Source organism: Pelobates fuscus, chromosome 8, assembly GCF_036172605.1.
Source record: "Pelobates fuscus isolate aPelFus1 chromosome 8, aPelFus1.pri, whole genome shotgun sequence".
Taxonomy (NCBI): Eukaryota; Metazoa; Chordata; class Amphibia; order Anura; family Pelobatidae; genus Pelobates; species Pelobates fuscus.
Genome location: NC_086324.1, coordinates 55416805 through 55439009, shown reverse-complemented (window position 1 = coordinate 55439009; position 22205 = coordinate 55416805). Strand labels below are relative to the sequence as shown.

The 22205-nt window shown below is 41.6% G+C and overlaps 1 protein-coding gene across 2 annotated transcripts in view; it reads right to left on the bottom strand.

Annotated features, from left to right (window-relative positions):
* MPP4 (MAGUK p55 scaffold protein 4) overlaps positions 1-17402 on the bottom strand; it is a 41903-nt gene extending 24501 nt beyond the window's left edge. Inside the window, exons 1-9 of one of the 2 annotated variants that reach the window (XM_063429848.1) lie at positions 17222-17402; positions 14286-14399; positions 13326-13447; positions 12886-12963; positions 11822-11902; positions 10323-10454; positions 8797-8878; positions 8046-8131; positions 822-893 (exon numbers count right to left, since the gene is read on the bottom strand). In XM_063429848.1, the coding sequence (XP_063285918.1) occupies positions 822-893; positions 8046-8131; positions 8797-8878; positions 10323-10454; positions 11822-11902; positions 12886-12963; positions 13326-13447; positions 14286-14367 (735 nt within the window). In that variant the 5' untranslated portion in view covers positions 14368-14399; positions 17222-17402. The remainder of the gene's footprint in view (positions 1-821; positions 894-8045; positions 8132-8796; positions 8879-10322; positions 10455-11821; positions 11903-12885; positions 12964-13325; positions 13448-14285; positions 14400-17221) is intronic. The other variant, XM_063429847.1, reaches the window with a different exon arrangement.
* Between the last annotated feature and the right edge of the window lie 4803 nt (positions 17403-22205).

The window sequence follows — 22205 nt, the reverse complement described above, 5'->3', positions numbered from 1 at the left end:
CTTGTACTGTACCTTCCAGGACACCTATTAGCTGTAGTTTCTCAGTAAATAACATATTGTATTGCAATATTCCTATGCTGTGCCTTCAAGGGCACCTATTAGCTGTGATATAAAGATGGTGCTATAACTGCTATACTAAGGTTCGTCTCAGCAGCTAGAGACCCTATAGCTCCTTGAATAAGATAGTTCAATTCAGGTGATCTAGTCTCAGAAGCCGCGAGGCTGCAATCCCAAGCTGCTGTCTGTGTTGTAATATATGGCGTTAATATGCCGTTCAGGAGGAGATACTCTATAGAGGCAGCATGGCTGAGTGAGCTTCTGAGCCGAGCCCTGACGCGCTTTTCGCCTGGCAGGCTCTTCAGGGGGGATGAGGAAGTCGTGGTTTCACTCCCAGAGTTCCAATATATCTATTATGCAGATATAATGCTGATGCAGTGACCCCTGATATGCTTGAAGTACACAGTGGCAGCAGCAGAACACAGCTGTGTAACGGTTAATCAAAGTGACCGAAATCTCTAACCCAGAGCTTCTTAACCTGCAGTGACAGGGGAACAATATAAATACATGGCATTCCTCAATTTTAAAATGATTTCTACAAAACCGCTTAGTCTTCTCGGTATTGGACAAATATCCAAAGAACATGAGAAATCAGCACTGCAACATGGTTAGTTTTCAAGGGCTGGGCACATTTAATATGTATTTTCTAACCTACATTGAGCCATTTGAAATAGCACTGGAAAGAAACTGGGTTTTAGCAGAGAAATTTTTTAAACTTTTAATTGTATGTTTCTCGTATTGCCTTTGTTGTCTTTATAGCTTACCATTGTATGGCTGCTGACAGATCGATCACCAATTGGAATCAACTTAAAGATGATAGTCCCCTCTGAATGAACCTAACAAGTGACATTCTTAGAATTAGGACAGTTTATAAGTACATTATGTGGTTAATTCCGCGCATGCCATTAAATCACATCACCTTTATAACCAGCCCCCCAAAAGTAGCATTTCTAATTGCAGTCTTACTTTACAAATAAAACATTATCAGGAGAATTGCTCATATTACCATGGAGACAAAAAAAAAACTAAATCTGCTAAATTTACTTAATTGAAAATATGCATTAAAATACGTAAAATTACTGACACCTCTTTGTTAAATTGCCTCACTAGTTAATTCAAGGTAAACATGTATTCCTGATATATTGCTGGAATGCAGCATTAGGTCCCAAGCCCCCCTCTCTCTGTGCAGCACTGAGATAGGAAGCACCTCTAGTGGCCATCTGAGTGACTGCAACTAGAGGTATAACTAGCCAGCAATGTAAACACTGCCTTTTCCCGAAAGAGCCCGACTTTGCACAGCAGCAAATAGAGCTCATTTAAAAGATGTCACCTTCCATACCTAGTCAAATAAATCTCCATATGTTAAGCATTCATTTTATGTAATATCATTAAAATAGATTTAATAATAAAAGAAAAGTTCACTATACAGACACTACTTATATTATTACTCAAAATACTTGATACATTTCCCCCCCATACTCATGACCATATTCAAAAATTCAAAATTCATATCAAAATTATAATACTCATGATTCTGGGAATATCTCCCCCATTACCGTTACCGTTTGAAGGCATGCAACACGGGGCAAGTTACCAATATGCAACCAAACAGGTTGTGATAATTTGTTTTTATTTGGCATACATATGCTCTCACGCACAAATCAAGGCTACCCTGAATTAGCCGCATACTTAGTCCTTACTAGCGGGCTGTCAGTTAAAGTAGCAACCCCGAACCGCCCTCGAGTTACAATGGCTAAAGTACAGAGAACTTATAAATAATCTCACCAACATATCTGGTATTTTTTTTCAATTCTTTATTTTATTGTGCGAAAAAGATCACAAATTGGCTTGCACTGCTACAACAGCATGTGGGAGCCCATAACTGGCATACATTTGAGAACAAGCACATTAGCAGGTGAGGAACATTGCACTTTTTTTTTTTTTTTAAATATAAACATAGCTAGGTAGCTGAGCACACATGGACATCAAATTAAGTAGTGGCATTGGTTGCCTGAGGTGTTTCAGTGCTGTGGGCAGGACACTACTATAGTGTAAGTAGAAGACAAAGCAGGTCTAGTTTTGGATGTCATGTTAAAAATCCTCTATAGTGAGACAGTGGGTCCTAGGCTTCGTCTGCTCCTTGTTGATTTAATTGGGGTATTCTATAGGGGCCCTATGTGCCCCATCCCTGTAGTTTGCTTTCCCCGTAGGGTATTTGTTGGTTCCTTAGTGTGGACCTGGAGCTATGAGTGGAGATAAAATGTTAAGGAGTCACCTGTCTGTAGGTAACTTTGTTCCCTACCGAGCGCTGCAGTATAAGTTTGCAGAGTGGTTCTCTTGGGGGGGTTCAGTGGGGGGGGGGGAGGGAGGTGTGTGTGGGCCAGTTGAGAGATACTAGGTCTGAGGATCATGAGCGGACTAGTACTCGGGTACAGTCAAGGTTGTGTGATAACTAGTCGGTGAGAACATGGAGGCAGTTACTGTTAAAACAATGCTAAACAGTGACGGTAATGCACTTAGTAAACACAAAATAGTAAAATAAAACAAGAAAACATTGATGCTGAGGAACGAGAGAAAGACATCAGAGAAGCCTGGCAAGCAATAATCAGTCCAGCACAGCAGTTAGGTATCTATGCGGACAGACCATCTCTGGCTCGGTCGTCTTGTTGGCGTTCAGGTCGGCATCGCGTTCAGGGTCGTTCTTGGAGTAAAGTCCGCAATGTTTGCAGGGTTTATGTGGAGCAGAGTCCCGCTTGTCCCGTTCTGGGGGGTTGTAAGACTGAGTGAATGCAGGTGTGCTTCTAGTTCTTTTAGGCTCCATGCCTTGTAGGTATTCCCTTCATGTGTGAAGAGTAGTGCTCGTGGAGTGCCCCATCGGTATGGTATGTTCTTGGTGCGGAGGTGTTGAAGCTGCGGCTGCAGTGATTTCCTCCAGGATAGGGTACTTTTCGTCACGTCTGGAAAGACTAGGAGTGTGGCTCCTTCAAAGGTTAGGGTTTTTTTCCCTCTTATTGCGGCTGAGAAGGTGTTCTTGTCCTGCAGGTTTTGGAAGCGGAGGATGAGATCCGCTGGTGTTGCTTGTGGTACCTGTGCAGGCTTGGGGAGCCGGAACATCCCATCTAGCTTTATGGCTTTGGCCTGTTTGGGCATCATCAAAGCTTCAAACAGGCGTCTGATGAAGTGGGGTAAGTCCTTGAGGCCTACGGTCTCCAGTATGCCTCTGACTTTTAAATTGTATCTTCGTCTTTGGTCTTCAAGTGAGTTTACACGGTTTTCCGTGGCTAGTTGCCTGTTTTGGAGGTCTGACAATGATTGCTCCACCATCGTGATTCGGGTGTCATGGACACTAGAGGTGGCTTCAAGTTGTGTGGCTTTGGTCATTACGCTTTCTATGGCGGTTTTGTAGTAGGCCCTGTCTGCGGCCAGGTCTTTTCGCAGGTCCGCAAACATGGCTTTAACCCCTTAGGGGCATATGACATGTGTGACATGTCATGATTCCCTTTTATTCCAGAAGTTTGGTCCTTAAGGGGTTAAGCAGGTCCGCCGTCACCGGTTCCCCGGCTTGCAGGGGCTTGACTGCCCTTTTCTGCGGTGGGTCATAGGAGGCTCCCTCATCGAGATCTATGGAGGCCTCATCGGATGAGCACGATAACTCATCCCTGAGCGCCATCTTGGCCCATGCGGCCTGCTCCGAGTTCCTTAGCAGTTCCCCAATATCTTTGCTGATCGGGCACTTGTCGGCTCGGGGCTTTTTAGTTTTTCTGCCCATCGTCTGCCTTTGCTTGCGTGTGTGCGTGTATAAATGTCTTCATGCAGTAACTATATATAAACTGACGTAGCTGCTCACTCTGACCCTACAAGTAGAACGCCCCCAACATAGGGCACACCGTTACTCCCCCACCAATGGGCATTGACCCACCTAACTGCCACGACAAGCACAGAGCCTCACATTTTGCCCCAGGTGGGTGGCTGAATCATCATACAGAACAACCTTTATTGGCGCCACAACACTGGGAACCAAGCCCTCCCCTCCTGATCCTTAGGGCCACCTACCCGTAGCTACCAAACGCACTCCTAATGAGGACACAGCCTACAGGGGGATCTCCACACAAGGACACATCCAGGCACCAAAGACAAACTCACGGGCAAGACCGCTCACCTTCCAGAGCAAGCGCAACCCCTTTGAAGCCCACCTCTCCCACATTTCCTCCCCATCCCCATTTTATTCTCCTACCCTTTTTTTTGTTTACTTCTTCCTCTTCCCCACCCCTTTCCAGCACATGCCCCCAGCCCTCTCTTCCTCACCCCTCTATTTGATCGCCGCTGGCCCACGTCCCGCCGCACAGCCTACGAACCCCTCAAAAACCCCAAGGAAAACTCACGGTCAACATGTCCAACACAGCGAGACTACGGTCATGGCTCCTAAACCCCACACTTCTCCATAAGCGATCAATTAGAGAATCTATCTAGAAAGTCATCACCGAATACTTAAATAAGGACTCAGTCACCTCCAAAAGCATGTTCTGGGCTGCACACAAACCAGTACTCAGATGTACAGTAATAAGCCTTGCATCCATACACAAAAAACAATACTTCGCCGGCCTAGAACACACACTCACGGAGCTGCGAACCCTGGAAGACCAGTTCAAGTGCAACCCAACTCCGACCCTTAAACTGAAAATTACTAAATGCAAAACAGACCTTAAAGAATTCATGGCCACAGACCCAGCCCTTCAGTGGACAAAACAAATGTTTTCTGAAAAGTCTAACAAAGCTGACACCCTATTAGCGCGCAGATTACGACAACAAACCGCACATAAACATATTGATAAAATCGCCACCCCAGATGGACGATTAAAAGAACTCCCTGATAAAATAGCTAAAGTCTTTGAAAATTATTTATCCACTGTATGATCACAACCCACAAGCATGCTTGGAACCTGAAGTGCTTAAGAACTTAACCACAAACTATTTAAAGTCGATACGATTATCCACCCTCTCCCAGACAGCAGCAGACACGATCGCAGCCCAGATAACACCTGAAAAAGTAGCAAAGACACTCAAAACACTCAAGCCGAACAAAAGCCCCAGCCCAGACGGCTTCACAGGACTGTACTACAAAACTTTCTCAGGGGCCCTCATTCCACATCTGTGCAATCAAGAGATGCTCAAGGCCAACATTTGCCTCCGTCCCAAACCATATAAATCCCACCTGGACCCAGGACACTTCCGCCCCATATCACTCTTGAATGTAGAACCAGGTGGAATTCATACCCTCCAGACAAGCAACCTCATTTGGGTGGTGACCCATAGGAAAAACCCCACTCTAGTCCTATCGCTTGATGCTGAAAAGGCATTTAACCGACTGCTCTGGCCCTACCTATTCTCGATACTACACAAGTTTGGCTTCCCACAGCCCTTCCTGAAGGCACTGCAAACACTTTACGCTACCCACGCAGCAAACCTCCTACTTCCTCTTACTCACCCCGCCACTTTTGAGATCCACAACGGCACAAAACATGGCTGCCTGCTATGCCCCATCCTTTTCGCTCTCTCACTAGAACCCCTTCTACAAACACTCAGGCATAAGGAGGTAATTAAAGAAATCACAATACTCACAAAAGAATTCAAGACCGCAGCATATGCATACGACCTACTACTGACCATAACTGACCCTATAGTGTTATAGCCACCACTACTAACAGATTTAAATGAATATGCTGAGATCTCAGGCTATAAACTAAACATAGGAAAAACTGAAGTTCTACCTCTCTACGTGGACGCACAATATACTCCATGTACTCCATAATACCTACACGTTCAACTTTCAGAAAACGTACATACAATATTTAGGGACCCGAATCCCATCAGACTTAACACTGACTTATCAACTCAACTACACCCCACTGCTCCAACAGGCAACAACGGACCTGAAAGCCTGGACGGGCCTATCGATTTCATGGATGGGAAGACTAGTATCCATAAAAATTAATCTTTTACCTAGATTCCTATACCTGTTTCAGGCTCTGCCCATCTACATATCCACCCCTGACTTCAAGACCTTACAAACCCAAAGAGAGAAATTAATTTGGGCAAACAAAAGGGCCAGAATAAAATGACCAACCCTCTATATACCTAACCGGGCCGGGGGACTCGGACTCCCTCACTTCATGCACTACTATCATGCTACACAAATATCACAAGTCCAACACCTACATGCGCTATTCGGAATCAAACGCTGGCTGGATCTGGGACACACCTTCTTTGGCAGGGATTTCCTTTCCCTCCTGATCTGCTTACCCAAACATGCCAGACCCCAACTACCCACCACCACCCCTGCTCTACTAAACTCGATTAGGATATAGGACAATCTCACAACCAAATTCTCCCTCACAACAAACCCCTCACCCAGTGCTACGCAACACTCAGTTTACCCTGGGTATAACCCCCAACACTTCGCTAGATTCGAGGACAACGAACTCCTCCGCTTCTAACAATTTTTCCACCACAAAATTATACCATTCCCAGACCTCCCTCAACAAACTCCACTAAACACTTTTGACCACTTCCGCTACCTCCAGATACGTAGCTTCCTGGACACACCGCCCAACAAACAAGCAGGCACAAGGGCTTTTGAACACACATGCATGCAAACCCCGATCCATAAGAGCCAAATCTCCACTTTATACTCCAGGGCAATTTTGGCACTGGGGCCCCATGGTTTCTAGTTACAGCTCTGGCTATAACCATAGCTATAGTAAAGTCCAATGAATCTATATCGAGCAGGACATATATGTAGCTGATATTGTAAGCTTTCACATTCATTGTTATTCACTTCTATACCTTATCCATGTATGTTATGTTGTTTACTGACACCCAAGCTGCATCTATGTAATTGATATTAATATTGTGTCACACATGGTTTGTCAGTACCCTTATTGTTCTGCACTTGTAACAAGATTTATTTTTCCATAAATAAAGAATTGTAAAAAAAAAGTTATTGACTCCTCAGACCCTACTCTGAATTTTGACCCACCATGTATAAATACTGATTGGCAGTTTCCTATAAATGTGGCATTTTTCTTTTATAGGAGAATAATTTAGATGACCATCTAAAAATATTGCATTTTTCTCATTTTCATTTATAAGAACACTGGGCACCATAACATCTTCATATTAATGAATTTGCTATGATGCCAGCAAAGCCTGGGCGCCATCATACCGTAAGGAGCTAAACCTTTTTGAAGTATTGAAGACAGTGCCTGTCCACTGTGGCCCCTGGTTTCTGGTGATGTCGAAGGCTTTACTGAGGAAGCCTTGGACTAGGCTCCGCTGATGGTTTAAGAGGGTCAACTGATGCGCTAAGCCTGTCTTTAGCTTCCAATTCACAAAATTCTGTGAGAAAGGTACGCAAACGGTTTAACCTCTTCAGGTAGGATGAACGTAATGTCTTCCTGGGACCATAACAACTTAATTCAGATGAATTTGTTATAGTTGGTGTCCGTAGGGCTCCTTTAAGAGTACTAATGACTTATTTCACTACAAAATTGCATTATTTCATTAAGTACATCAGTACAGATTCTTCCTAGAATATGAGAGAATAATATAGATCAATGTAACTTTGTTTTAGATTGCATAATAGGTTATGCGATAGATTTTATTTATGTATCGTAAAAGAAGGTCCCGCCACCTTCCTCATAAACACTGTAATTCAACTACTGGACTTTTATGTTCCCCTTCCCTACTGATATGTTATATTATACAGAATGCTGTAAGTCTGTGGTTTGACAATGTAAAAACAATGTGTCTATCTACCCACGCATGGACACATACATCACGAATAATGGATGGCTCAGCAACTTAAAAAGTAGTTCACAAATATCCCTAAAAAACACGTCACGTTTCTTTAACCCTTTTTTTAATAACTGGCAAGCACACCACTTTGACTTGTGATAGGTTGATGTACAAGTTACTTTTAAAATACGTACCAGGATTTGTATAACTTGTTCAGGTTCCAGTCCGTCTACAGGAACTCTGTTAACCTCCACCAGTTTATCCCCAGCATACAGCAAACCTGGAAGACAAGAACACAACACAAGGTTTGTCATCCGAATAAGAATTTGCGAATAGGGAGGACCTCTTTGCACCATAAGCTACGAAATGAGCAAAGTTTGTTCTGGTGCTCCCACTAAGACTCAGCGTTTTGGAATTCAATTAGATATACAAACAATATATTACTTGAGCCAATGTACCTCGATCAAGGGGTCATAACGTAATTTTACAAGATGAAAAATAAAAGATGCTTGTAATCACAGTGGAAACAAACAATAAATTGCTAGGTGTATGTTTTAGCATTACTATAGTGCATCTGTAAGAAGGGAGAGTTGGTAAGTTTTAGTCTTGAATGGAAATGTGTTTGCCTGCCTATTTTACTTTACAAACACAATACCATCCTCCCGCTTTAATTCGCTTTCTAACTCTGAATTTACTTGAAAAATCACTGGAAAGTCGGTGGTGGTGGTAACTTCTCTAGTAAATAAACAGAGGAGGTTAAAGAACCATCGGGAGCGGTTTAAATGTATACATAAAGCAAAGTGCATATAAGTGTCACCACAGGGCTATATAGAGCTTGTAATGAATTAATCCCATTGACTGCAATTAGAATATAGTAATTCATATCAACAGAACTGTTTGTATTCTGTGAGCTTGAAATGGAAGATAAGAAAATCCACTTTTTACCACTTCGATCTGCCAGTCCCCCATGGATCACTCGAGCAACGATGATGTCACCTGTGATTTCATGCCTTTTTATGGTAGCGCCCTTGCAGTAATAAAAGAAAAAACGTTCAAATTTAGCAATTCCTAAACAACAGCAGTATTTTATCAATCAATCTGGTGCTAAATAGGACGATATTTACATGTGCTTTTTTTAGCACTAAAAATGTACTGTCAATCATGGTTTAAGATGGATAACAAGATATTGTACAACTCCAACTCCTGCAATGCTTTGCCAGTCTTCAAGCTAGAAATAATCTAAGGATTTCCAGTTTTTGCCATCCATCTAAGCTGTAGCTCAGGGGTCGGGTCAGCAACCTTTCGGGTAATGGATGGAGGGCCGCATTCTCACATGCATTGCCACTCTTCTATTGCCCCCTTCTTTGGCAGCGTCCACTGAAGTGCCTGCCTTATGTCAATTCACACTTACATTGTCGCTCTTCATTAGCATTGTCCTCCTATTGCTATGTTTCTCTTAATTCTCACTCCCAATACCCCTCATTAGCAGTGTCCCCCGAGTGCCACCATTCAATAATTTTAAACTCGCATTGACCCTCTTCTTCAGCAGTGTCCCCTTAGTGCCACTCTTCTGTTATTGTTCTCACTTCCGTTGCCCATTGTCCTTTCCCTGTTCTCCTTAACTCCTTATTTATTTTATCACACACATACAGTATGTATATTTAAAATCACATTACATAGCAGCAGGACATCTTAGCTGGCTTGTGTCCCCTGGTGTGAGAGAGCCATGAAAAGCATTGTGCAAGGTTCCACTAAGGTCCACTAAGGTTCTACACACTGCTCCCTCATGGGTTGCTCTGTAATTACATCACATATTACACCCATTGTAGTCATTCAGATCCCTTCATCCCTGTCCTGTCCCTGTCCCTGCATTGGAAAACATTTACATTGCAGGGTTAGGTCCACCTCTAATGGCTGTCAGTATGAGTAAAACTTTGTCATATGATGCGGAAGCCCCCATAGAAACACAATGATTTTATGGTTTCCTATGGGAAGTTTGAATGAGTTTGCAGGACTCGCTGAGCATGGGAATTGGGTCCCCAATGCTGTTCTATGAGAGGATTTGGACTGGACATTGGTGAAGGAGGCATGTCTCGGGAGGCGGAAAGGTGAGCAGCATGGAACAAAACAAGTAATCTATTTTTTTATTTTTACTTTTATTGCAAATAGATGGTGGACCTTTTCGTGACTAGGGACACTATAGCATTAGGAATACAGTATTGTATTCCTAACAACATAGTGTTCCTTTAAGTGAATAAGGCGATGGGGTGGTACAGGGCAAGTGGCGGGTGTGGTATGGCCCCTGGGCGATTGTTTACTGACTCCTTTAACGTTTTGGCCACCCCTGGTTTGTATTTTTCAGATACTTCATAATATTTGTATCATTCCAATATGGAAATCAAACAGCAGAATATGTAAATGTGTTGACAATAAAAAAATTTTTTACTTGACAATAACAATATGTACCGTACCAGAGGCTGTTTGTTTTTGACCAAACATACTATACGCAGGGCCTCCTCGTTTTCTGGGAGGTTATCTGGCAATGGAGGTAAAATAGGTTCAAAGTCTTTTTGTGCCACTGTATCATGTGCGGAGAGTAGTGCCTGGGGGAAACGAAAAGAATTACCAAAAAGAAGAAACTGTAATCAGAATTGTTACTAAAGAACATCTTGAGGATTTGTGCAAACCTACACGTAAGAGCATTTATTAAGCATGTGGTTTAAGCCAGAATTAAGTTTTAACTAGTAACAAACAAAACAGAGGTGAACTGGGGCAGACTGATCATTCGGGCACATCGGTTGTGGACCGAGGAGCCCAAGGCAGTAAGGGTCCTGGCCACACAGCCTTTGCCTAGTTGCGGAGAACAGAAGATATCCGCATCTGACCTGGCATCACTAGAAATGCTTTATCTTGGCAATAGTTCTGGGCCCCTGATAGTGTGGGTCCACTTGAATTGCCTGTCTTTATATTGTGTGCGCGTTTTCCTGATTCTTTCATTTATTGTGCCCGCTCCCCGTTCGGGAGGTTTTCCACGAAGGGAATCCAGGGCTGAACGGCAAGCGGGCTGAAAGGCAGTGGTGGAACTATCGCCAGCCCACACACTAAGGGTGCACTTATGGCCACCCGGGGGGGATTTGTCAGCATGCGTCCGGTCAGTGGCTGTGGCCCTTTAATAGCACGACCAGGCCCCCTTCTTATCAGGAGCATGGGAGCAAGTTGGTCCAATTACAGGATTCCCTAAGAGAAACTACAAACATATAAAATTAAGTCCTACGCTCAAAGTTCCACTACTTTAGGGCAGTAGCAATGACTGTAGCACACATCAGACCCAATACATACAATACAATTATAAAGAAAAATGTTTCCTTGCACACTAGCCTAAATCCCTATGCACATTTAAATAACTGGAGGTTTTTTAGTACCACTCCAATGGCCACTAAAGTGGTACTACACTAACAATTTACCTCGCTGCTTTCACCTAAAAGGTTCCCTATGAGAAGCCTGTGATTAGAACGTGCGCAGACTGAGCCACAGTGACATCATATGGATAATGCAAAAGCAAATTCGAGGTAAATAAAACCTTTTACTTTCAGGTTTTACCGTGACTTGAGAGGAAGACCTTCTCCGCAATGCCCAATAGGGCATATAAATCGTAAAGGTGCCCTCTCTCGAAAAGGTTATAGTAACCCTTTAAAGACAAACAGTCACTGCTCTGCTGTTGATGCACTTACTGGGTCAGTAGTGCAGCAGGGGTAAGTATAAAGCACACTTACAGGTTATTCGCTACAGTGAAAATTCAGTGTGAATTTCAAATTTAAGGTAAAATAGGCAAACTGGAAAAATTGTCTAAGTCAGCTATGCTTTCATTTTTCACAACATAGAATGGTGTATGTCTTCCGGCTTTGTTGAGTCATTTATGTTCCTATTTCTGAAATGTCTCCTTTAGTAGAACTGGTCGTTCCTTGCTCACCTTGAAATGTGCTCCTCGTAGCAGCCTCCTCAGTTCTCGAGTTTCTGAAGATGGGGAGCACTCACGCAAGACATCTGCAACCTGATAAACAGACAGACATTCAAACACAGACTTCGATCTGAGAATGTAGCACATGGAACTCTAAGATCATTTCAAGTGGCCCAAAGCTATCACCAATCAACCAATTGCAGAATATGAATGCATGCAGCCATTGGACAAAAAATAGATTTGGTTATTTATGTCCGACTAATAGCCATTGGAATTGTGGGAATTGCAAACTGTAAACAGTGCTATTTCTCACTTAAGATTAAGTGATTTGGGTGTTGAGGTTGTCCCTTTAATACTAGATATGATTTATTTATTTTTTCACTGTCACAAAAACATTGTTTACTATTACTTTAACCCAGTCAAGAGAAAGTTATGACACGGAATGAGTTTGTGAGATGGTGGATGGATAACCTTGTTATTACATTACAGCAGATTTTATGGGAGATTATACTCCATTTATAGTTAGCTATTTAGTTTCATTATTAAGACAGTGACATTCCCACTGCTGTAACCAATCAATATTTATTTTGACAGTTCCAAATTACCTTTATGCCCCCCATATGTTAAATGTAAAGAATCCTACAATGTAAAATGTGTGTTCAAAAATCTATCCAGAGTAAATACACAACCAATCGGTGACAGGCTACAATTATGGAGTGTGTCCCCTATAAGAGATTCATAACAGTTTGGTGGTCCACTGCAATTATATATCTATCTATCTATACTTTTTTTTTAATGTATTTTTTACATGCAATATATATCGTTTGAGAGATGCACTAGGCAATGGTACAATCACACGTTTTGGAAGAAATCATGAAATGAATTCACAACAAAAAGCTTTTCCTGTATATGTATGTAGCAAGACCTAGCAATCTCAAATGTAACCATTTCTTCATTATAAAATAGAACTTTGTATGCTTTACTATAGCTAAAATGGTTATAATTAGATTGGTTATAGTAAAGGACACATACACACACACACCACACCCCCCCCCCCTCCCTTGTAAAGCACTGACCTCACTTGATAGAGCACGGGCTTTGGCTACAACTGGCATTGGCCGATTCTTTATGTACTGTTGGAGGCAATCATGTACCTGCATTAGAGGACAAAATTAAATGGGAATATTGTCAAAATTGACACATAGAGGAGTATTCTTAGACTGAGCTATCCATTACAATGCCCAACTTCTCTCTCTGCTAACTCAAAACTCCATATGATAAATGTTAAATAAAAATGGAAAATGCAGCATCACTAATGCAAAAATATGGGGGGGTGGGAGAGGGAGGGAATACAATACATAATGTGTGTATATATATATATATATATATATATATAGATAGATAGTAAAGACAGAATTAGGTGCGATGCAATCCAAAGATGGGGAAACATTTTTTTTTTTTGTCATCTCTAGGCCACACGTACTGAATAAAAATAAATAAATAAAATCCGTTTTACCTTTAATAAAGACTGGAGCCATGGTGCCTGGAGCAGGCTGTACAATACTCCCAGACCATTCACATCTCTATGGTAAAATAGGCCTAGCTCCTCCAGAACCAGATTCAGCACCTGTGACAGTCCTTAGGGAGGAGACAGGCGGTTAGAACCTGCAGAACATTTACTACTCCGTGTATCTATTTGGTTTTATTTCCAATTCTATAAACACAATGGCTTTCAGTGCTTAGACTCTGCAGGATCCAAATACAATATCCAAAGAAATGAATCAACAGTGGGACGTACTGCATGAATCTCTATTGGAATTAGGCAATATCTGGCCTTGACAGATATTACTTCTAGGTTACAGCATATCGGTAGTGTCTGCATAGAAAATCAACATGTGTTTGCAGTTTCTCGCTCTACCTCCTATCCCTATTCATCCATTTACCAGGAAATGTGCACATTCCTACGCAGGGTGCGTTATAAAGACAGACTGCTAGAAAATATTATGCTAATTGGCTAGTTCATCGTTTGTGCAAACATATAGCAGTGCAGCTTTATGTGTAACCTGTAAAATAATACGTACACCCCTAACACAACACTACAACATGGCCATTCTGAAGCCTCAGCCTTGAGAAGGACACTGTTACTGAAATGCTGCTGACCAGTCACAGTATAAAAAAGAGACGTATTATGAGATGCACTGCTGTAACATTTAATTAGACCCTAAAACATCAGGTGACATTATCCAATGGGAGTTTACGATGACAAAGTGACGATTCTGAATTCGGTAACTGCACTACAATGCTAATTTAAATCTCTGCCATTTTATGTAAATATGGACATTAGGTTGGACCCTAAAATTAATAATTAATATTACCTTTTTATTTATTTATTAAAAAACCACCTAATCCTATGACTAGTTATTAGACTGTGTATTTTTAGAACCTTGGCTATTTTGCCATAGTGACACATCCGTACCATTCTCCTGAAGGCATCCTGGTGTCATTTCCATGGTTTCCCTCATCCTTAGAGATTCTCCAGACTTCTGTGGGTGAACCATTCAACTGGTAGGTCACGCCTATGGAAAATATTCTTTAATGTGGGGGCAGAGAGGACAAACATTACTGAAATGCATCATACATTGATAAAACATGCTACTCTAACAGAGGTCACAGGCACAGCATAATATATATTGTAATAACAATTACACATCCCGCAATACTCCATTAACGTCAGCTTTGCACATTTGTAGGTTTCCTTTATAACTAGGTGTTCTATGATTTCAGTCCTACACGACGATACAGGCTGTTATTGTGAAGAGAAAATATCTAGGATAAACAGCTCAACTGTTAAAATAAATGGCAGGTCCACAAACCAATATAATGGTCTATATATGTCATGATCGGCCCTGCTCTGTTCTGATGTCTGGACTTGACTTCTGGTATCCAGTACTCTTTTTGCTATTCTTGCTTAGTTTTCCTTGGTTTTTTGGTTTTCTAGTCTATGTCTGGTTTTCTTTATGCTGGGATTTCTGGGTTCATTCCTATGGTTCGTCCCTGGATTTCCCAGTCTCCAGGTTTCCTTTAAATGTTTGTTTTATGTTGCCACACCTGTTTGTTTTCCATCATTCCTTTCTGTTTCAGTGTTCCTGCAGGCAGCTCCTCAAGGCTTCTGCCCTTTCTTGCAGGTAAGTGGTATATATATATATATATATATATATATATATGTCTTTTGGTTGTTTGAGCATACATTAGGCAGTGTAGGACCTGCCAGATATGGGGTACATTGGCGTTGTTGGCAGGCTTATGCAATGTATGATCATATAGTGTGACTAAATCCCCATGATTTCCATATGTGGCACTTAGTTATTTCTCCTCTTGTTTTGCCTATGTTATCTTGTCTTGTTTTAGTTTGTATACCCAGTCCATGTACAGTCCTGTCTAGTCTTGCCCATGTTATGTTTGTTTTCCTCATGTCTTGTGTATATGTTCTGGGTTTATCTTTCTCTGGTTCTGGGTTCTACTAGTTCTGTCTTGCTTTCATGTTTGGTGCCTATCTCTAGTCTAGCCTTGTTTCTAGTACTGGATACAATTTTGCTGCAGAGCCTCCCTATTAAGCTCCTGGGAGATCTGCTTAAATTCCTAGTTCCTGGTATCTGCTGAAGCTGTACAGGGTCTTGGTATGTGGCTGCACTAACGCTGGTGCTCAACACCAGGGGGCGTGCGGTTACCCTGCACCAGACCCTGCTAATCCACCTCCACACTGTGACTCCTACTTAACATCAGGCATAATGGGTCCCGGTCCACGCCCCGCCGCCTGGACACTGTGTCTGGGTTCCGGGCACCGGACTACCACCCTGACAATATATCGCATATTATGATCACCATGCACCATGTCCTGATTTTGCTGGACCGCTATAAAGCTTTGGACTCTTGAACATGCGTTTCTGGGTGACAAATCCCATTCTTGGACAAGGCAGTCTAATTGATGACTGTGTTTTCACGCACAAGATATTTTTGGGGGGTTTACGCTGGGGTACTTTGCTCCAATAAAAGGACATTTTTAATATCAAAGCATAAAATGGATGTTTAATTTGGAATAAACTGGAATGCAGACTGATGGCCACGTTCAGTTGTCCCACGTCCAGTACAAAGTTTATTAATTCTCTTGGGGTTATATATATATATATAATAGCTGAATCCTGCAGACATGGCCAAGTATCTAATGGGAGATCTTTCTCCAATGCTCCATTCTTATTCCCTGATTTTGAAATGAAATGTTCAATGATTAGGTGTTTTGTCAGTGAGACTAATTATGATTTAATTGTTATTGTATTGGGTTAAACTACAAAATGAGATATATTCCATTATTCATCTTATTGCATAGTGTGATATCAATAAGTACATACAAATATAATGTATCTGTTCTGGAATGGGATAAAAATGCTTGACGATGAATGTGATCACTATGTGTTTTGTAGAAACCAGTTAACACCACAAAGCATGCTGTGAATGAAGAAGAAAATTAATATCTTTATACAGACAGAGGTCACAGAAGAAATACTTAAATATGTCGCTGATTTTTATAGTATAAATAAGTTGGTGCTATATAAATGCCGATAATATGAGCTGTCCTTATGCAGCATAACATAACCAGCATTAACCATTTATTTACTGAATTTAAAATTAAGCTTAAGATTTGCACCATAACTATATTTATTGAATATACATGTTTAGTTCTTGCACTTTTAGATTGTATACTCCGGAAATACCACTAGTAACAAATGAGTTAACCTTTCATCTTACTCTTCACTAAGAGGGGTTAATCTCCTTAACATTTAGGTTTAGACACAGGGGTTTTTACCATAGCATTAAATTAACATTAAATTAGCAGATACAGCTAGACCATTGCAATAGATTTTGAACTCTTGTTAATGATGAAACCTTCAATGCCTGGTTAATTTCACCCAATAGGGGGTTTATTCTCGTTTGACATTTGGGCTGTATTAAATAAATAAATAAATAAAAAAGGGAAAAAAATGTTTTAATGAGAGCCGGATGAGTGAAAGATTTACAGAAACTCTGGTGTTTTTAACCACTAAGCTCAGAATCGTGGAGAAATTACAAAGACATAGCAATTTTAAGCCACAACAGTCAAGTTTAAGAATTTGTCTATTTTTTTCCTTAAATTTGAAATGATCTTGTCAAAAATTCACAAGTCCAGTTTTAGGGGACAGACATTGACTTTAAAAACAAACCGTTGTTCTTTCCCAACGTGTTACCTTTTAGAATCAAAAGTGAAATGTATGCATGTAAACATCATCCTATCGATATTCCTGATGAATGCTAATGGAAAGGAACAACATAAATCTACGAGACGTGTAACAACAAGTAGTCATCTCAGTGATTTCTTACCTCGGTTTTATGGTGATCACACAGTTGGCAATAGACACCAATGGGATATCGTAAAGCCTCGAATGTAATTAAAGGTTTGGATGTAAATTCTCGCCTGGATGCAAAGCGTGATGATTCAACATATCCCTTGAGCTTTACTTAGAACTGTGTAAAAGGGGTTATCAGCAGCAAACTGACTAATCCAGGCACGTCGCCTTCTTCAAGGCAGAGCTACGCAGGGTAAAACTTAATCAGCTTTACTTAAAGCCACAGTACAAGCATTTTTTTTTTTTTATCATCCACCTTATACAGCTACAGTGTCTATTACTGGAGAAGACATCTACACAGTACCAGAATCCCCATATAACTGCTATTGCTTTAGTTGTGCGAACTGATAAATGAAAAGAATATATAAGAAGGATGGATCATGAAATGGTATCACCTGTAGCATTGCATTTCAGATGGCAAAAATTGATACTTTTAATTCAGAAAATGCAGGTTGGACATGAACGAAAACTTGTGACTTCATGACCCCTGGTAATTTATGTAATTGGATAAGCTATTTAGAACTAGACCAAAGTTCTTTATTTATCAAAACTAATTAGGAAACAGCAGGAGCTAAGAAATTCTAGATTAGGAAGGCTGTGTAAATCACATACATGGATATGTGAAAAGGGCTGTTTAAAAAGTGATTTTTATTTTTACATTATTTATATTTGGCAGTGCAAAGTTATACAGTTGAGCTAAAAATGACATCCACAAAAAGATATATGATTACGAAATTGCAAATATGATACATGACAGGTCATGCGTGTTGCTTGTTGATTTAACTCTTAAATGGCAGAGAATTAGACAGTGACACTACATGCCACTGGACAACCAGGGAATATGATATATCCCCTCCCTGGACAGACGTAAGACACAGGGAGAGGGGAAGAAATCAAAATGTTTAATAATAAATTAAAGAATAAATAATAATGTAGGCTTCCCCCCCTACATTATGCATTTTACACACTATACTACAACATTTACACACACTATACACTATACTACAACATCTACACAAACTACATCCTTACACAAACACACTCTGCAGTCACTACATACACTACACCCTACACAAACACGCACTCTTCATTCACAACACACACTACATCCTTACACAAACACACACTCTGCAGTCACTATACACACACTACATCCACTGCACAAACACAGACTCTGCATCTAACACTCACAAACACTGCATACATTACATAAACGTACAATCTGCATGCACTATACACACTGTATCCATGACACACATACCTCATCCACTTTACACATTTTACATTCACTACACACACACACTTCATCCTTGTGGGTAGACTTAGGGGCAGGCCCTGTGGGCCGACCCGGGTGTGGCACTATGGGCAGACTCAGGAGGGGGGAGGGGGGGGGGCTCCAGGGACCCAGAACTTGAACTGTATCAGGGCCCCCAAAATATCTGATGGCCACCCCACTCCTTCTTTATAAACGCTATCACTCATAGGTAACGGACCGCCGGGCCCATGACAACTGTCATGGTTGTCATGCCCTGATGGCAGCCCTGGTTATGATATTGTACACCCTCACCCATGGGTTTTTGGTGGTGGCTCATGGCACTCATGGATGGGCACTGGAGGAAGTTTAGCAAGTCTCCCCATGTTTTATTATTCTTTTTTTTTGGCTCAGAAAAACGGGAGACATATCGGAAGGTATACATTATGGCAAGTACAGTGATAATACAAGAGTTGCATAAAAAAACAGAGTGCAAAGTGTCATACATCAGAGAACGTTATGTATACATCATATGTGGTACAAGCATTTCAGTAGCTAGACAAAGTTCAGGTTGCACCTGGTAGAGGGGGTATCTAGGATCCAGGTTGCTAATAGTGTTATTACATAAACACATCTCCTATTATGAAAATAGACCAGACTATGTAAATATCCATGTTAAGTATTAATAAAAATAATAATCTGTCACGGTTTCAAAGATTTTTGTCTTTAGAAGAGAATCCCAAGAGATGGGCTGTTGAGAGGACAGAAGAGAAGAGATAGAGAAGAGGGATATTATTATTATTTTTAATAGAGAACCCAAACCATGTCCATGGGTGGGACCAGCCCCCATATTTTAAGGGCTCCACCCCCATGCAATGGATTTTGCTGCCAGTGGCCATATAGCTTTATTTTTTTAAATCAGTGCACAAATTTTAATCTTCTTGGTACAAGATTTCAGCCATGTCATCTCTTGTTACAGCTGACATCCACATAAATTGATTTGGAGTCTGCTCTGCAAAATTCAGACATTGTTAAGTAGTGTGGATTTCTTGTGCATCATCTTTAGAAGAGGCTTCCTTCTGGGACGACAGCCATGCAGACCAATTTGATGTAGTATGAGACGTATGGTCTGAGCACTGACAGGCTGACCCCCACCCCTTCAAACTCTTCAGCAAAACTGGCAGCACTCATACGTCTATTTCCCAAAGACAAGCTCTGGAGATGACGCTGAGCACGTGCACTCAACTTCTTTGGTCGACCATGGCGAGGCCTGTTCTGACTGGAACCTGTCCTGTGAAACCGCTGTATGGTCTTGCCCACCGTGCTGCAGCTCAGTTTCAGGGTCTTGGCAATCTTCTTTTAGCTTAGGCCAGGGGTCCTCAAACTCCGGCCCCCCAGATGTTGCTGAACTACAACTCGCACGATTCTCTGCCTATCTATGTAATTCAAAGAATCATGGGAGTTGTAGTTTAGCAACATATGGGGGGCCAGAGTTTGAGGACCCCTGGCTAGGCCATCTTTATTTAGAGCAACAATTCAGTTTTTAAAAAAAAAAATTATTTTTTTTTTTTCAGATCCTCAGAGTTCTTTGCCATGAGATGCCATGTGGAACTTCCAGTGACCAGTATGAGAGAGTGTGAAAGCGATAACACAAAATTTAACACACCTGAGTTCTTGTAACACTGAGTCACATGACACCGGGGAGGGAAAATAGCCAATTTGGATATTTCCACTTAGGGGTGTACTCACTTTTGTTGCCAAAGGTTTAGACATTAATGGCTGTGTGTTAAATTATTTTGAGGGGACAGCAAATTTATGCTGTTCTACAGGCAGTACACTTACTACTTTACATTGTAGCAGAGTGTCATTTCTTCAGTGTTGTCACATAAAAAGATATAATAAAATATTTTCAAAAATGTGAGGAGTGTACTCCCTTTTGTGAGATTGTGTGTGTGTGTGTGTGTGTGTATATATATATATATATTTGTGTACGGGATTATGGAAGGGGCGCACATTAAAACAGTGTGTAGTTTTAATATATGAGAGTCGGTTGAGGTGTGCCGAAACCGACGTGAGGTTAGGCCTGCAAAAGAGGGCCCACCCAGGTATAATGATATATGAAAAGGGTGTGGTGGGAGGGAATTTCCGAAATCGTTGCAGACAGGTGAGTGGGGGGAACGCAGGGTTTAAATAGGCATGAAATCCCTCCCACAATTTCAGGCATACCGCCTTCTATTTGTGTACGGGATTATGGAAGGGGCGCACATTAAAACAGTGTGTAGTTTTAATATATGAGAGTCGGTTGAGGTGTGCCGAAACCGACGTGAGGTTAGGCCTGCAAAAGAGGGCCAAAAAGTGTGTGACATTTATTAGACATAACAAATCGCTTAGACATATAGAAAGCGAGCCTGATTTCTTTCTGGATTTGGAATGTACCGGTTGTATGCCGAGGACTTCCAGCGACCCATCTTCTCTACGAGACGAGTTGGAACTGGACGACTTGAGGCTGCAGTGGCGGCCCTAACACGGAATGAATGTCCAGAGAAGGAATTCGGATTGAGGCCAAGGCTAACAAGTATAGCATGGACTGTTTGAGAGATGTGGCAAAAAATTGTACGAGCAACCGTTATAATCGGAACGCATGTAGTATCTTGAACCACCTATAATACTTACACATATCGTAGGCCGTGGAGTACGTTTGCTTAGTATTAGTAGGCAAATCTTACCTGCGTAGACTCTAATTTCAGGCGTGATCGATACCTTTTTTGACCTGCAGAGGAAATCTGAACTGCGTGTTATTTATCTCAACCGTTATGTTTAAGCAAGGTCCTACTTCAGGACTTCGGAAGTGGCTAAAGCGGAGGATACTGCAGAGGACTGGAGCTAGTACTTGTAGCGTGCCGTGAGGAGGAAGGGAACGAAAAAGTTTAAATTATGCAGAATTCAGAAGCCCATAGAGCTTTCTCGTGAAGTAGAGCTGCTAGCTAATGGGTACCAATAGGTGAAGATAAGGACTATCCCGTAAGAGTTGAGGCCGTGCTAGTAGCCCTGTGTTTGAGAGAAGCCCTACCTACGATTTGGGTCATGTGGACATGTATCACCTAAGCGCGGCAGGGTATTAACTTCTTGTGGAAGAGCGTCAACCTGGCCGCACACGTGCGATTACCTGCATGAAACCATAGCGAAAAAGGACTGAAACAGGCGCTTGATGAAACTGCCGTGACGTGAATCGAAGAACAGAATGCGAAGCCGAGACCCACCGTAGGGAAATGTTTGCACGAGAGAGGAACCTGAAAGAAGCTTTGACTAAATTCGAAGACGATATGTGCTCGTATAGCTAGTACCCTATAGCAGTTACTTGGTGGGCATGAGAACGTAAAAGATTGTACTCCAGGATGCGTAAGGTGTTACGCCTTAAATCAAACATCCAGCATGACCGAAAGTAACTCCCGATGGACTATTTAAGCATACATAAAGAGAAGCGTGAACAACGACCAATGCGTGACTAATGAATTGACTGCGCATGGAGGACCCTGTGGATGTCAGGCGTGCAGACAAGTCCCTAATTAGTAGATTAAGGATTCAAATTGTATTTGTTTGGCCAAAAAGGAGGCGGAGTGATGCCTCGATGTTCGAAAAAGAAACAAGCGGGAATTCTGTACACCCGGTCCGAACAGATCGCTAAAGCTTATCCTGCATTGCTTGT